Source organism: Accipiter gentilis, chromosome 29, assembly GCF_929443795.1.
Source record: "Accipiter gentilis chromosome 29, bAccGen1.1, whole genome shotgun sequence".
NCBI classification, from domain to species: domain Eukaryota; kingdom Metazoa; phylum Chordata; class Aves; order Accipitriformes; family Accipitridae; genus Astur; species Astur gentilis.
In genome coordinates this window covers 5457612-5473039 of record NC_064908.1, presented here as the reverse complement: position 1 = coordinate 5473039, position 15428 = coordinate 5457612, and the positions used below count along the sequence as shown (strand labels likewise).

Here is a 15428-nt window from a genome sequence, read left to right as displayed (position 1 = left end):
GATGCTGTTTCCCATCAGTGCATTTCCACCCAACCCATTTCCTTCCCCGCAGACACCAGGGTTTGGCACCCTCCCCGTTCTCGCTCTGCCTGCGGATCGCATGGAGCAACGAGCAGCTTTGCCAGGGTCACCCCGGGAGGCTGCAGCCGTTCGTACCGTGGCCCCCATGCTCCTTGAAAGACAGCCCCAGGCTCCAGTACTGTACATTGGGAAGGTCTCGCTCCACCAGAAAACCTGTGCACAGTGGAGGGAGCTTGCATCCAAGTGGACCAGCCAGGATGGCACAGGGCCAGTCAGGAACCCCAAATCTGCATGGGGCTCTGGGGGACACACCGTGGCTCAGGACGACCCTGCTGCATCCCAGCGCAGTGGGAAGGAGGAGGAGAGGTGATGAATTTGACCTGCAGCGCCTGCAGGGCCAGGGCCACCACGGCCATCACCACGAGGGCTGCAGCCACCCATGCCCTCTCTGTGCGTTGGCGAGGCTGCGTGGGACCGGGGCACGGGGCCACCCGGTCACCCTCATGGGCACACAGAGCCACTTTGTCCTGGGGCAGCCATGCCGCTCCACTGGCACCCACAGAAATGGTCTCTCTCACCGTCAGGCACAATGAAAAATAACTGTAAAAAGAAACACTGTAAAAACTGGGGGGGGGGTGTGTGTAGAAGAGCTGTGTGAGCAAATGCTGAAAGCCGCAGGAGTAGGAAACAGATTGTAATCTCCCTAACGAACTGCAGTTAATCAGCATGAGCAACCATGAACTGGGGTTTGATGCAGGGCTTGCTACCAGTGCCTGTCTCCAGAGGGGACCCTTATGTGATCTGGGGCTCTGTGCCCTGTACAATAAAGACCCCAAAGTCACAGGTGAATGGGACTGTATTTAAACAGAGGTGCTTGGAAAAACTAACCCCCATGTTGGCGTGGGTTGGTTGGGTTTTTTCTGTGCAAGGAGGTTTGCCAGCAGACTTGGCTTTTTTTTTCTCAGTTTTTTTTGGGGAGCAGGAGACAGGCCAGGCCAGTGTTACTGGAGAAGGCTGCCACATCCACCGGCTCCCAGTTCATATGACCCCTGGGAGTCTTTACTATTGCCTTCTGTGGGCCTTGGACTGCTCCTGAAACAGGGAGTCCTGCAGTCCAAGGGCAAAACCTAAATGAAGCCCAGAGCACTGTTACCTTCCTATACAAGCACTTAATTAATCATATAGAGGTGTTGGCCCTCCGAGATGTTACCCCTGTGCTTGCCCTCCCACCCACAGGGGAGTTCATCTTCTATGGGCAGTTCACCAGCATCTGTGTGTCCCTCTTGGCCCTCCACAGACCAACCCAAAATCCACTGGTGGAGCCCCTTTCCACGGGTGGTGTCTGATTTCTTTTAATGGGGTCTTTTCTATAGTGGGAATAAAACCCCGCACTGCCAAGGAGTGACATCTGGTGCCCGCAGGGCCACAGATGTGCGGGAAAGGAGGTCTGTGGGCCAGCAGCTCCAAAAGCTTTATTGCTTATTGGCTTCTGCTAACATCTACGTGACTCCAGTGACTAACAACCACCTTCAGGGAATGCACGTGTTAGTTAAGGACACCCTGGCCTTTCTGTGGGGGTGGCAAGAAGGCACCGCTCAGCCTGCCAAGGCTTCCCTGGCAGCTGCTGTTGCAGGGCCATGTACCCAGGGGTGCAGCAGGTGATGCAGAAGGGTTGCTGGTAGAAACCAAGGGGGAACTGCAGCCCTGGGCCATGTGGTCCAGACCCATTGGTGGCTTTTTTTTTTTTTTTTTTTAAGGCAGGGTGGAAACCAGAGTCTGGGGAGTTGAGTCCAGGTCCCACACCTGGGCAGCCCAGAGGAGATGGCCCTGCTGCCTCTTCCCCAATTTTGGGCTGTCTGAGCCCCCCGGCACGTCGTGGCTGCAGCCGTTTGAAGAAAATGGGAGCATCTCTGCCTTATATGCTCTGTGCTGGTCCCCACTTGTGTCCATCTACCTATAGGCTCTGTGCTGGTCCCCACTTGTGTCCATCCAGAGATGGCCGTATTGACTGTCCGCTTGCAGGGATGTGCTGGGCCCTGCAGTTTCCTGCTGGGCTCTGCCATCCTGCCGGGCTAGTTGGTGGGCTCTGCAGTCATGGTGTCTGCATCCGTAGACGGCGGCATGTCGCTGTTCCCACCATTGCTCACGTTTTCCTTGCTGTTGTCCCTTGTGGGGCTGCTGCCTTTATCCTCCACTTTCTGCTTGAGTTTGAGGGAGGAATCTTTCCGGGAGAGGATGGGTTGGTAGCCAGTGAAGCCTCCACTGCTCACGTTTGTACGCTTGTCTGGAGATGGACAGAAAAAGAGGATTGTTTACCTTTCAGCTAAGGAAAAGGGTTGCGGGGTCTCTCCTTGCCAGAGGTATTGGGGTATCTTCTCTGAAAGGCCCCGGATGCCCCTAAAGAGGGGAAGACGGGTGTGATGGTGTCTCCTACCTCCCGGCCCGATGGGGTGCATCAGTCGGTTCATCTGGACGTTCCAGTGCTTGACGTTGGTGCTGGCCTGTCGCAGCTTCCGCTGGGCCGCCTGGGAGGGGATGGAGGAGAGGGGTGAGCCAGCTGCGCGACAAGCCCCCGTCCCAGGACCGTGGGCAGGAGTTTCCCTCCCCTGAGTAAGCCTGGACTGGAGGCTCCCTCTGGGATGGAGACCCAGTTCACCCTCCTCTAGGTCTTCTGCTCCTCCTCCAATCCTCCCCCCTCCACACACTCCCACTGTCAACATTGCTCTGGACACCGGCGCTGTCCCCCCGGAGCAGGACATGCTTGTCCCATTTCAGCCACTGAATGACCCCGTGCCTGTACATGGCACAGCTCAGCAAACCCCCGAGGCAATGCCAGCTTGGTCCCCAAAGCTACTCAGTCCTCCCTAGTGTGGAGGTGACTCAGGGAGGGCTGGGAAGTCCCCCGGGGCTTGCAGCACGAAGGGATGTGGCACCGGTGTGATGCTCACCATGACGTCTTGGTCCACTCGCTGCCTGTTCACTCTCACTTCTTCCAGCTGCTTCTGCGCCTCTTCCAGACACTTGTTCTTGTTCTCCATCTCCTGCTTGAGGACTTGCTTCTCCCGCTGAGTTTTGATGATATATTCCTCTTGCTCCTCCTTCAGCTTCATCAGCTGCTTCAGCTTCTCCTCTTCCTCAGCCAGCAGCCTGTCGACAAAGAGCAAAAGGTGAGGACGTTCCTCTGCCACTTCTTCCACCAGCTTTCCCCATCTCTGCTGGCATACTGGGAAGTCACCAGCACATCCCAGTACCCCAGGGAGCATTGTGTTGCCCTGGGGAGCATGTCTCCATGCCCAGCTGCTGCCCTGGGAGCGGGGCTAGTCGAGGAGGAGGAGGGATGCCCTGGTCCTACCTGGCCTGCGCATATCTCACGGACTCCTCATCCTGCCGTGCTTTCACCTCCTGCTGCAGGGCCTCCTGGAGACGCTCCTGCATGTCTTCCAGCTCCAAGATGCGCTTGCGCTGACGCTCTGCCTCTGCCTCCTTCAGGACCATGTCTGCCTGCATGGAGGCACGAGCCTGCGGCAGGGAGAGGAGCTATCAGCATGGGCAGGAGGCAGAGCCACTGTGGCCATCCGCAGGGCCCCCTTACCCCCGCATGCCTTGGGTGGATGGGGCCAGATATCTCCCACACCAGGGAGAGCGCATGGAGAGAGCTCCAAAGCAAGGTTGTTTCCCTGCTAAGGAGACACACCACATCATTTGGAGTCAGTGCTGGCTGCAAGGTCAGAAATGAGCTCCTTGGCCATCCTGGCACTCGCACTTGCCTCTCACCTGCCCCCCAGCTTCATATACCTTGGGGCAGGTTGTCCTCATCTCCTGCTCCTCAAGTATCTTATGCACGGTGGTGCTGACCCCTCCATCCCTTGTCCCCGGGGTCACATACAGCCCCCAGGAGCCCAGAGGTGATGAGTGGCAGCAGCATTATTGCAAGAGTGGGATGTGCTCCTAAAAGCTCCTCCAAACCCTCTGAGCTGCCACGGGCAAGGGAAGAGGAAGGAAGCACCCACTCCATGAGCGACGCAGCCCTATTGCAGGATGCGCCCACCTGCTCAGCCTCCCGCAGCTGGATCTCCAGGGTCCTCTGCATCTCCTCGTGCTGCTGCCTCCGCCGCTGCTCCTCCTCCTGCAGGAGTATCTCTGCCTGCCGCTGGGCCTCCTTGAGCAGCTCCAGCTCCTGCAGCTTCCTCTCTTTCTCCTCCTGGAGCTGCTTGAGCCGCTGCGTCTCCTCCTCCTTGGCCGCCTTGCGCTGCTCCCGTTGCTCCCGCTGCTCCCGTCGCTTCTGCTTCAGGTCTTTGTGCAGGGACTTCTTGCCCTCAGCCTGCAGGCGGATGGCTGTCTGGATGGCTGGGGAGGGAAAGGGACAGTCAGTGGGGACACGGTGGGGCGGCACGGGGAAGCTGGGGAGGGGGCACGGGGGGGCACGGACCTAGTGTCCACTCCTGGCGCTGCCGGGTGTCGGAGGCACTCATCTCGTAGGTGCGGGAGGAGGTCTTCACGCAGAACATGCACCTCTTCCCATCCCGGTCGGGCAGCACCTGCAGGGAGAGGACACTGGATGGTGTTACCCGCCCCATACCCCACCCTATCCCCATTTTCTTCAGCTGTAGGACTGGCTCTCCCATGCTCGTGGATGTGAAATTGTGCATTCTTGGGTTGCCCTTCCTAGGGTCCGAAGGGGATCTCCTGGGTCTCCTGTCCCTGAGCTGAGTGTGGCCCGGGCTGTACCTCCACGCAGCAGTGCTTGTCCAGCGCGATGCTCCCCTTCTTCTCCTTCCGTTCCTCACTCATGTAGTAGGACAGGACACTGGGCTTCAGTGTGAACCACCGCTCCGACCAGTTCCTCCTCAGCTGGCCTTTCTTCCAGAGGTAGCCCTGTGCCCAAGAGACACGGCGATCAATAACAGGGTGGGGGGCAGGATGGGGTTTGTGCCCTAGGACATGTGGGCTCCTTGCCTGTTTGAGCACGTCCTCGATGACCTCCTGGTACACCTCCTCCACGGCCATGCTGACAGCCTCCTGTTCGATGCCTCGCAGGAACCGCCCCGAGTTCACCATGTCCAGGAACTGCCAGACCGTCAGCCCCCCCTGCCCCTGCGGCTCCTGGGAGAGGTAGTCATCCAGCTCGCAGGAGTTCAGCTCCACATTCATGGCCGTGCAGATCTTCTTCAGCAGGTACTCCACCTGTGGGGATGGAGAACTCAGCGACGAGGGAAAGTGAGAGCTGTCCCTGTCCCACCAACCCATTTTGGAGAGTCCAAGCCCACATCTCTTTCCAGCCTGGAGATGGAGGACCCTTATCCCGGAGGTATCACCCCTTATGAGGGTTGATGCTGATGGCCGAGGTGTTCCAGGCAGCAGGCAGGCTCAAGATGTTGTCATTGGGTTAGAGGTTCACCACTACTGGGAGGTTTTTCCTTTCAACCACAAGGCTGAGATGTTTTTGGCTTGTTTGTCTTCAGAGTGAGAAAACTGTGCAGAAGTCAAGGGCCTGAGGGAGAACAGACCAACGCTGCTGTCCCCCCACACCCAGCCTGCAAGGCAGGTGTCTCACACCACGGCCCTGACCTCAGCACTGCTCTGGTTTGCAGCTGGCATCCTAAAAACACTGGGGAGGAGCAGGGGAAGAGGTCCCTACGGAGGATATGAGCGTCATTTTGAAACTGTAAATAAATTGCTTTAAAAAAGAGCTAAAATGGTTGACATGATGTCGGGAAGACTTATTCCAGCTCAAGTTGTGGTGCCAGCTCTCCTCTACCCACAATCTAGGGACCGAGGAGGGTGGGTGACTGCAGAGAGCCACGCAGAAAGGTGAAACACAGCAGAGTCCCCGCACCTAGCTGGATTTTTTCACATCACCTAACTAGGAGAAGGGCAAGAATTTAATGTAGGGTTTTTTTTTTGGTTTTTTTTTTTTTTTTTCAAGCTTAGCCCAATAAGCAGAAACATGATTCAGTTTGTCATGGTCTGGGGAACAGGAAACATCTCTCCTGGGGAGCAGGAAGTGCGGTTGCCCTCCTACATCTGCGTAGCACTGCGCTGCTTGTCTTTTTTTGCCCCCCCCCCTTTTTTTTTTTTTTCACTTTTCTGCTGATCTCAGAAGGTTGATGGTATAGAAGCAGACGGCAGCTGTTTGCCCAGCTGAGCTCCTTCTGGCGAGGCTGCTTGGCTTCTGAGCTCATCCCTCCTCCCAAGATCTGCCTAACTTCTCATGGGGGTTTGATCTGACCCCCGGAGAAGGGAAAACCTCCCCCTCCAAATGCTGGGTGGAATTTGGAGATTTGGAGATTACTGCCAGCAGCTTTGCTGCACCCGGGTACCTTGCTCTTAACTCTCCAGATGCTGGGCAGTGGGTGAGTGCCTGATGGCAGCGGGCATGGAGAGGGACAACTGGGTCTGCTCTGCCACTGCCTTCATGGTGGCACAGGCTGTAAAACAGCCCAAGAGACACAGCCCCATCCAGTGTGACGGCGATTTCACAGGGAGCAACCTCCCATTGCACCACACTTTAAGGGTCTCTTATCATCTTCTCCTTCTCTCCCTTGAAAATCAGGAGGAGTCCTCCAACACCATGCTTGACTCAACCCTTGGGTGAGATGCAAGGGCTTTAGGCAAGGGACCAGCTCCAGGAGGAGCTGAGCTGTCGATGCTCCTTGGTTGGGGCTCTGAGAACTGGCACGTTCATTTTACAGCAGGCAAAAGAACTTGTTGGCGTTAGGCTTGGACCATGGAAGAGCAATATGGACCAGCCCACACCTCATCCTCCAAGACATCTGTATGTGAGACGCTTCAGCATTTTGGAGGGGTCCTCCCAGCTCCTCCCAAGTCACTCCCTTCTCCCTGGGCAGCAGGGGTGGCCGTGAACATACAAGGGGGTGCCCAGGGCAGACAGCCCCCTCCTCCCACCCCTGGCCTGCACTCTGTCACATGCTGGAGCATCACATCTTGCAGGATGTGGTGGGACATGCCAGGAAGCGATAGCGGGATGTGTCATCCCCAAATGGGGCTCTGCCAACGTGCAGAGCCCTGGGAGGACGGGGACGGCGGGGGGAGAGGCAGGTCCTACCTCGTCTGGCACCATGACGAGAGGGTATTTGTCTTCAGACAGAAAGTTGAAGAGACACCAGAGCTTGAAGGCATCTTGGTGGGATACGGTGCTATTCCCGTTCCGGTCGGGCTTGTAATTCTTTTTTGCTGTCAGGGTCCAGCAGAGCTCATCAAAGTTTTCTTTGACAAAAGCACCTTCTTCCACCTGCGGGCAGGAGTCAGGGGGGTGAGCGTGGTGCTGCAGGGCTACAGAGGGGGTTTCTGGGAGGGGAAGCACTGGAGGGGAGAAACCCTCACACCTGAAATCTCTTGTCCCTGCTGGTGAGAAGCACACGGTGATTGATACGTGGGACCCACAACTAGAGTGTAAGTGGGCACTGATCTACAATGCCAGAGTACACATCACCCACACAGGTCCCTTACACAGGCGAGCAAGGCGTCCTGGCCCGGAGAGAAGATGCTACGGGACCACTGCAGCACCTGGGCAGCGTGGCACGGCCACGGTGGCACAGCCATGTCCTGCTGGGCTTTGGAGCACCAGCAGGAACCCCGTGGCGAAGCACACGCAGCGTTGTGGTGATGCTCTCCCAAGCCCACCTTCCCAGTGCCTCCCTGGCTTTGGGTCATTCTCGTTATCCCATTTGACCATAAAGAGGCACTGAGGCTCAGCGAAGGGAAGTGATGGCCCACAGGCAGGCAGCAGTGGAGGTAGGAATGACACCTCCATCAACCTCAGCGCCGCTGCCTGTCCATGAACTTCTGTGACCACTTGCCCGGCATCGTGAGACGCTTCATGCGGCAGTTTCGGTGTGGCATTGGTGAACTGTGATGGGGACCAAAGGAGCCTGGCTGCATCTGGCTCCTCCATCCCAGCTGTGTGAGCTGCACGTGGCCAGCATGAGGGCAAACTGCAGCCTGCAGCAGCAGAGCTGGAGAAAAACCTTTGGGTGGTGGAAAGCCCTTCTTACTAGGAAAACCCACTTCCCCTTCTCAGGCTGCCTCTGGGATTTTATCAGCCATGGCGAAAACAGAAAGGGGTTTAAAGGTCATTTCCCAAAGAACCACACGGGAACCTGGAAGCATTTTGGCTGCTCTGTGATGGGGAGATTGGGCTGCGCTGACCTTGAGCAGCTGCCTGCCCCGGGGGCAGAGGGTGCTGGGGAAGGGTCTGGCCTCGCTCGCTGCAGACCAGATCCTCGCAGCTGAGATCAGCATCCCTGGACCAGGCTGGGCAGCTCCTGACTAGCTCAGGGCAAGGCAAGGACCGGCACGGAGACCAGCATGGAACACCGCACGCCGGGGAGATGCACACCTCAGCCCTGGGAAAGCGGCAGGGGAGGGAAGGGTTACTGCACCCAGCTCTGGGCCCCCCCTTCTTTCAAGCACACAGTGGAAGAAAGTTGTCAGTCATTTTTCCTCTCCTCACATGCCTGGAGGAAACAAGCACCCAGCCGCAAAGCCTCGCTGTGCCAAACAAAGGTGCCTTTGAGCCACGCAGAAAAAAAAGGGAGAAAACCCCTGCCCACCCCAAGCTCCGGTCCTGCCCCGGCACCTCGTCCTCCTCCCTCTCCTCCTCTTTGCCAAATGATGTCACACCTCAAATTTGAACAGGGGTGAAGAGGAAAAAGGGGCTCATTTCACTCTCTGAGCTCTTTAGGAAATGTGGGCAGAGATGCACCTCCATCCAGAGCCTTAATAGAAAGGGCTGACTTCATTCTTGCCAAGGCGGCGTTGGGTATTAAACATTTCTCACTCATTTTGGCATTCACCTGAGTGCTCCCCAACCCTCTGTATCCTTTTTCCACCCATCAAGGCATGGGATCTCCAAGAGCAGAGGGGAGTGGAGCCGTGGGGCTGCTACAGGATGCAGGAGCAGACCAGGCACCGTGGTGTCCCCACCTGAGACGCAGCGGGTCAGGGGGATGCCCAAGGGTCTCACCTTATCCAGGATGTACTTGTTGAGGTACGGCATGTAACCCTGGCTGGACACCGGCCCATCGTCATCGTCACGGAAATGCTCTTCCAGCGCCACGGGATCGTGGGGGATGCACAGCACCGTGTACAGGTTGTGAGACAGCACCTGGCCAAATACAAGGGATGGGGAGAAGGTGAACAACTTCCAACCCTGCCCCGGCACATCCCCACGGTGCCACCTACCCACCCGGGGACTCTGCCCCTCCCTGCAGCCACAGCATCGAGACATGGTTTGGATTTGGCAGAAGGACAGGGGAATATTCCTGCATTTAAACCTTAGAGAATCATTTAGAAAGAGGGAAGAAGTGAGGATTTTTCCACATTCATTTCTTTTCCTTCTTGGCACATGGGGAACTTTTTTTTTTTTTTAAAAAAGGGCTGTTTCAAACATTAGAGAATGAACAGGACATGCTTTGATCTAGAAAAGATGATAAGCCACCCCAAGCCATGCCGTTTGGCAGCTGGCCTTAGCAATTTCTTGAAAACATAAGTAACGACGGCGCCCAGCCTGGCAGCGGTTGCTTTCTGCCAATGGGGCACAGAAAGACGCAAAGATGAAAATAAGAAAAGACTTACAAGAAACTAAGAAAAGGTTTTGTCTGGCATGGAAGCAGACAACAGAGATCGGGAGACACTGTCTCTAGAAGCAGTCTGCAAGCGTCACCAACCAGCCCATTTTTGTTCAAGTCCCCCAAAACAAAGCATGTTTTGAAGCTCCCAAATTTCCCACATGCTGGAAAGCCCACGCCGCTGCTGGGCCAGTGGCCAGAGGCCAGAGCAAGGCTGTCCATGACCACCACCAGCATCTCCAGCTCACGATGCTGGCCAGGCCGTTGTCTCCTCGTCTGTACCTCCCAGCAAGCAGGAGATGGTTAAATGAGCATCCCAAACTGATGCTGTCCCATTGCACCAGGGTTTGCAGAGATGGCTTGTAGGGTTTGCAGATGCAGCTTGCCAAGGTTTCAAGAGAGGGGCTGGAGGAGATGGTGTGCAGCATCTCTGCTCCTCTCTGTGCAGAGCTGGAAATTTCCTCCCAGCAGGAGAGGAGCCGCTGGAGGCGATGCTGGCTGCTGCAGCTGGAGATGGTTCTTGCCTAACCAGATTTTCTTTCTGTTTTTCACCCTCGGGACCGATATTATCAGCAGGACTCCACCCTGTGCTCAAACACCGAGCGGGCTGTAGCCCTAAGCGCTGCTGCTATGGCTGCCCTTCTTGGGGTTCAGTGCAGCCCCAGGGTCTGCACAGGGGCGGAGGGATGGAAACACCCTGGGCATCCTCCGGGATGGCTAACAAATCTATCAGGATGGATGGACCGTTTGGGAATTGCATCTTTTTCCCCGTTTCCAATGTGGGGCCTCGTCCCCATCCCTCGCACCTCCTCTCACAGCACCCCAAAAAGCCCTTGGAGGTCTTGCGTGTGCCCCTGGCTGTGGCTGGCACCCCGAGCCCCTCCATCCACCCCAGCACGCTGTGAACCAGAGCCCTGCTGCTTGCTGGAGCGGTCACCTACAAAATGAAAGTGGGTCAGGGTGGAGAGGAAAGCCCCGGGCAGGTCGATGGCTGGGTGCGTGGGGCTGGGGCTGCCCCAACCCCACGGAGAGAGGAGAGGTGGGAACCCCCCCACCCCGGGCTCTGAGACAAGGGATGGGGGGGGAAATAACGGCGGGGGGGAAGGGATGCTCTGAAAGCGGTTTGGTGACAAAACCTTTCCCCTGAGGTGTGCAGGGGATGGCCAGGGCAGAGGCAGAGGTCTGCCCGACACCCCTGAGCATCCCCAAATTCCTCCGAGCACCAGCCCCAATGCTGTTCTCCACCCTCTCCCCTCCTCTCCTGCCCCCCATCACCCCCCACTCCCACCACTCCGCAGCCACCCACAGCTGCTGCCAACGCCAGCCGGAGCCGGGGGTGGAATATTTAACGCAGCTGGAGAATGGCAGCCCCTCTTCTCCCCTGTGGGAGATGCCGGGGGCGATGCCAGGGCTGGGGGTGACCTTTTGGGCTGGAACCTGGCTCCCTGTGTTAAACACAAACCCCTCTGGCCCTGGCGGGTGGGAGCAGGGGGATCGGGGCTCCTGCACCATGCAGGGAATCTTGTTGCTTCCTCAGTTTCCCCATGTGCAAGCAGACCAGCCCTGCTGAGAAAATCAAAGCTTCCCCAGAGCTGGGGATGCAAGGAGTCCTGTCCCAGGGGACCCCCAGCGCTGGGAGCCTTTGCCAGTGGCAAAGGTCCCTTGAGCTGCCCATTTTCTGCAGCGAGGAGGACACGAGGGGGGACAGCTGCCTCGCCACCCCCTCAGCGAGGACCCCTTGGCTCAAGCCCAGCCCCAGGTCCATCAGCTCCTGACATCAGGGAAGGCTTTCCCTGCTGTTTGAACGGATGAGCTGCTCTCAGACCTGTAATTGGCCAAACTGGGACCCACTGGTCCGTGCCAAGAGCCTTTTGTGCATATAACAAGCAGAAAAGCTTTCAGTTCAAGGCAGGCACCTCCCTCCTGCCTCCGGGGGGGTCCATAACCAGGCTGTGCTGTGCTAACCCACCCCCTGCCCAAGGCACCAGTTAGACCCAGAGACCTGCACGGGCTATGGGCTCTTTCTGAAAAAGCGAGCAAGAGCCACCTCCCCTGCCATGTGCACCCTGAGTCTGCAAACCCATGCAGTGGCTGGGGGATCCCGATGCCCCCTGACATGCAGCCCTTCATTCAAACCGCTCGTCTGCCCCCCTACCTCCTCCTCTCCACTCCCCAAGGGCTCTGCTGTAGTGGGCAGCCTCAGGAGACCAAGTTCTTGGACCGCTCAGCAAACTGCTCCTCTCCAGAAGGGGGACAGGAACGGAGCAGAGATGCCAAAAAGCACCAGGATGGTGCTCAGTGGCTCCCACCCGCCTGCCCCAGCCGGGCTCAGCTGCCCAAAAGGGCGCAGCTCTGCCCTGCCTGCGGCAGCCGCATCCCACATCCCAGCCAGCATTTGTGGAGACGGGGAGTAGCTCCCCCAGCTCAGCCAGGGAGGATGTGATGGCATGGAGAGGATAAAAGCTCATCCAGGAGCAGGGCTAGTACGTGCCCACGCTGGGAACAGAACTACCCGACATCTCTTGACATGTAGCACTCAACCACAAGACTCTCTTTCCTTCCTGTGCAGATACACACCTACACTCACATATACATATGCACATGGTTGCTTGCCTAGGAGCATCCATGCAAAGAACTCAACTACTGAACCCCGCGGCTTCCCACAGCTTTGCCATCATGCTTTGAAATGCTGCTGAATTAAATAAATGGAAACGCTGCTTTACATCTGGCTGGAGAGAGGTCAGAGGAGTTGAGCACCCAGCTCCCACCGGCATGCTGCTCGTCTACCAGCAAAATCCCACCCCATCTCCTGGAGCTGGTTTTATTTCTGTAGGTGCAAATGCTGCAAACACCGGCATTTCTTCCATCTTTGTTCAAGACCCTTCTTGCAGCAACATGCCTGGGTGAAGGAACAGAGCTCAGCCCAGCTCGCACAACCCGGGAGGAGTTTGGAGAGGGCATGGCCACCGTGGCTGTAACATGTTATTGCTCAAACCTGTGAGACCCTGGATTTTTTCTGCACTGAACAAGCAAAAACGCCGCTGCTGGCTTGTGTAGGCTGGGGCAAACCTGAGCCAGTGTTTGGCAGCAATGGGGGATGGAAACGAGCTCTCCCCAGCCTCGAGGCAGGTGGAAAGTTATCCAGAATTGAGCTTCATTGTGCAATGGCGCAGCCTGACCTGCTGCCGTCCCGTCCCATCGCTGAAGGTGGGTGGAAAAACAGCGAGGGGCAAATGTCCCTTCCCCTCTGAAATGTCACCCCAGGCAAAGCCACTGCCACCGGCCCCAGCATCCCCGCAGCCCCTTTGCAGCTCTCCCAGTCCCCCTGCACTAGCTCTCTAGGAAATTGCCATTAAAATTAGGGTCTCTGTGGCCTCAGCATCTTCACTGGTGATAAAGATCTTGCAAGACGAGCGCTGCACATGTTCAGCGCTTTTGAGGCTGGCAGCACGCTTGGGCTGCGTGCAGGACCCGGGGCCCGGGTGCAGGGGATGCTGCGAGGGGAGCACAGCAGCCCTTCTTTGGGATTAGTAAGGGGAATTAGGCTCTGGCCTACTTCGGGATTTTCCTTAATTCCTTCAGATATTTCTACAGTTTTAAGTAGGCGAGCGTGGCTCACAGGGCTTACGTGCAACGAATTTCTGGGGAGCAGCCGAAGGCTCTCGGCTGCAATGGCAGCGGCTGATCAGAGAAGCCCGGCTCCTGCTACTTCTCCTCCAGACCCTTGCAAAAGAATCCTCTTGATTTTTGGGCAAAACATGCCCCCTCTGCCAAGCCCAGCACCTTCCCTGCAGTCTGTCCCGGGGGAAGCCCTATAAAGCAGAGGGAATAGAGGAAAAGAGGTTTCTTCACAGCATTTCACAACTCGTCTTGCAGACTCGCAGCAGCTGCCAAGTCCTGACGCAACATCTCCCTGTGTTTTGCATGTTTCTAGCTCAGGTCTTTCCTCTGCATCGCAGCCCCCTGCTCCAACCGGCATTTCCAACCCCGGTGCCAGCCTAAGAACAACAACGGGACATTTACACACCAACAAAAAAGGAGTCCCATCATTTGTAAAGGGAAAAAATATAAAATAAGAATCAATAATTATTGTCAAAGCCCAGGTACAACCTGGCGGATTTGACCAGACCCTGTCCCAGAGGCAGACAAAAAAGCTTTTAAAGCCACAATGGTTTTGATGAACGGCTGAACATAGGAGCTTTCTACAAAGCTGCTGAGGAGGTGGGGGAGAGGGGAAAGTAGAGATATTTTTAAAAGTGCTGTGTTATTTCTGGCCAGACCACCAAGGAGTTTTAGTTTAAAAATGGTCTGCCTTTACCTACAGACCCGCTGTCTGAACAGGAAGCAGAAACGTGGGTGCTCTGGCAAGCAAGAAAATATAAACTGAGTTTGGGCTGCTAGTTGGGCATAAAAAAGCATAAGAAACCGAAAACTAAAAATTAGATTTCTCCGCATTTTCACCTAGAAAATACATTTGAGCATGAACTCCCCCCACCTTTTTTTTTTTTATGAGGCAGATGAGGCAGAGCCAGAGAACTTCACTAAAACCTGCGTGGAGGCAACAGCAAGATCTTAATAGTTAATAATTCCTCCGTGGAAACCCAGGGGGGATGCAAAGCATCCCTGGACCCGCTCTGTCCCTCGCAGCCCACCCGCCAGCCCTACGCCGGGGCCGTCCGAGCCTCCCTGGGGACTCACTTTGAGCTGGGATTTGGAAACCTTGCCGCTCTTCTCCACGTCCAGGGCGGTGAAGGCGTACCAGATGGACTTCAGCAGCTCCGCTCGCAGGTCCATGGCTACAGGCGGCGATGGCAGAGGAGGTTCTGTCAAGGCCGGGGATCCGGTTCCAGGAAACCGCCTGCCTCGACAGCCTTGGGCGGCGGGGGACGCACGAAGCAGGAGCGCCATCTGCTTGGGTGCACCCCGGAGAAGCCCACGGTCCCCATCTCGGCCCCACGGTCCCCTGGGCTGCAGGTCTTTTCCGCCAGCCCCGCCACTGACAGATCCCCCGCGCCCAGGGAAGCAACAATCCAGGGCTCACCGGAGCACAAACAGGACAGGGATTCGTAACCCTTTGCTAGCTCAGCCTAGAGATCAAAAGCTTTTTCGGCATCTGCATTCTGCGGAGAGAAATCCCCTCCCTGACTCAAATAGCAGCTTCCTCTTCTGGGATTTAAATGAAGAGCTTCCCCTCGCAGCAAAAGCACGGGCTGTGCCTTTTGGACAGGCTCCAGCCCTGCTTGTTTTGGGATCAGTCGCACCAAGTAAGGCGAGCAGAGATCCAACCTGCTGCAGCCCTCCCAGGTTATGCCCATTCCTTGCCTGCAAACCTCTTCCTCTCCAAACTCCTCCGGTATATCCGAAAAATAAACTGCCTGACTTGCTGGAAGCCTGCGCTGATGTTAGCTTTACAGATGGACTCAGTGATCTTAAAGGTCTTTTTCAACCTAAATTGTTCTTTGATTCTATGGTGCTCTCTACACTGGCTCTGTGCACAAACTGCCCCAGGCAGACGTATGCAGCAGAGGGGCTGAGGTTACTCCTGCTGGGTCGAGGAATCCAGCCCAGGTCTCTCTCCCCAGCTCAAGAGGGTTGTAGGATACATTCACAGACACATTTTCTTGTATTGACACAATTCCCTTAATCTAGGCTTGCAGGAGTCCTTGGAAGAGTCAAGGCCTGAGAGACAGCTCTTAGCCCCTCTAAGACACACGCTGAGAGCTCAGAGGCTACAACTCATCTTGCTCGCATCACTCCTCAATGCTGTTTTTGGGTAATCTTTGCACTTTTGGTGAAGTCAACAAATTTCCTGAACTT

The 15428-nt window shown here is 56.4% G+C and overlaps 1 protein-coding gene across 1 annotated transcript; it reads right to left on the bottom strand.

The window, feature by feature from the left end:
* Positions 1-882: 882 nt before the first annotated feature.
* DEF6 (DEF6 guanine nucleotide exchange factor) lies at positions 883-14769 on the bottom strand. Its single transcript, XM_049831713.1, has 11 exons — positions 14310-14769; positions 9008-9148; positions 7088-7273; positions 4978-5205; positions 4750-4896; positions 4451-4559; positions 4070-4368; positions 3374-3540; positions 2970-3168; positions 2456-2546; positions 883-2305 (listed from the first exon to the last, which is right to left on the bottom strand). The coding sequence occupies exons 1-11, from the start codon at positions 14517-14519 to the stop codon at positions 2094-2096; spliced, it is 1989 nt and encodes a 662-aa protein (XP_049687670.1). The 5' UTR covers positions 14520-14769; the 3' UTR covers positions 883-2093.
* Positions 14770-15428: the final 659 nt, after the last annotated feature.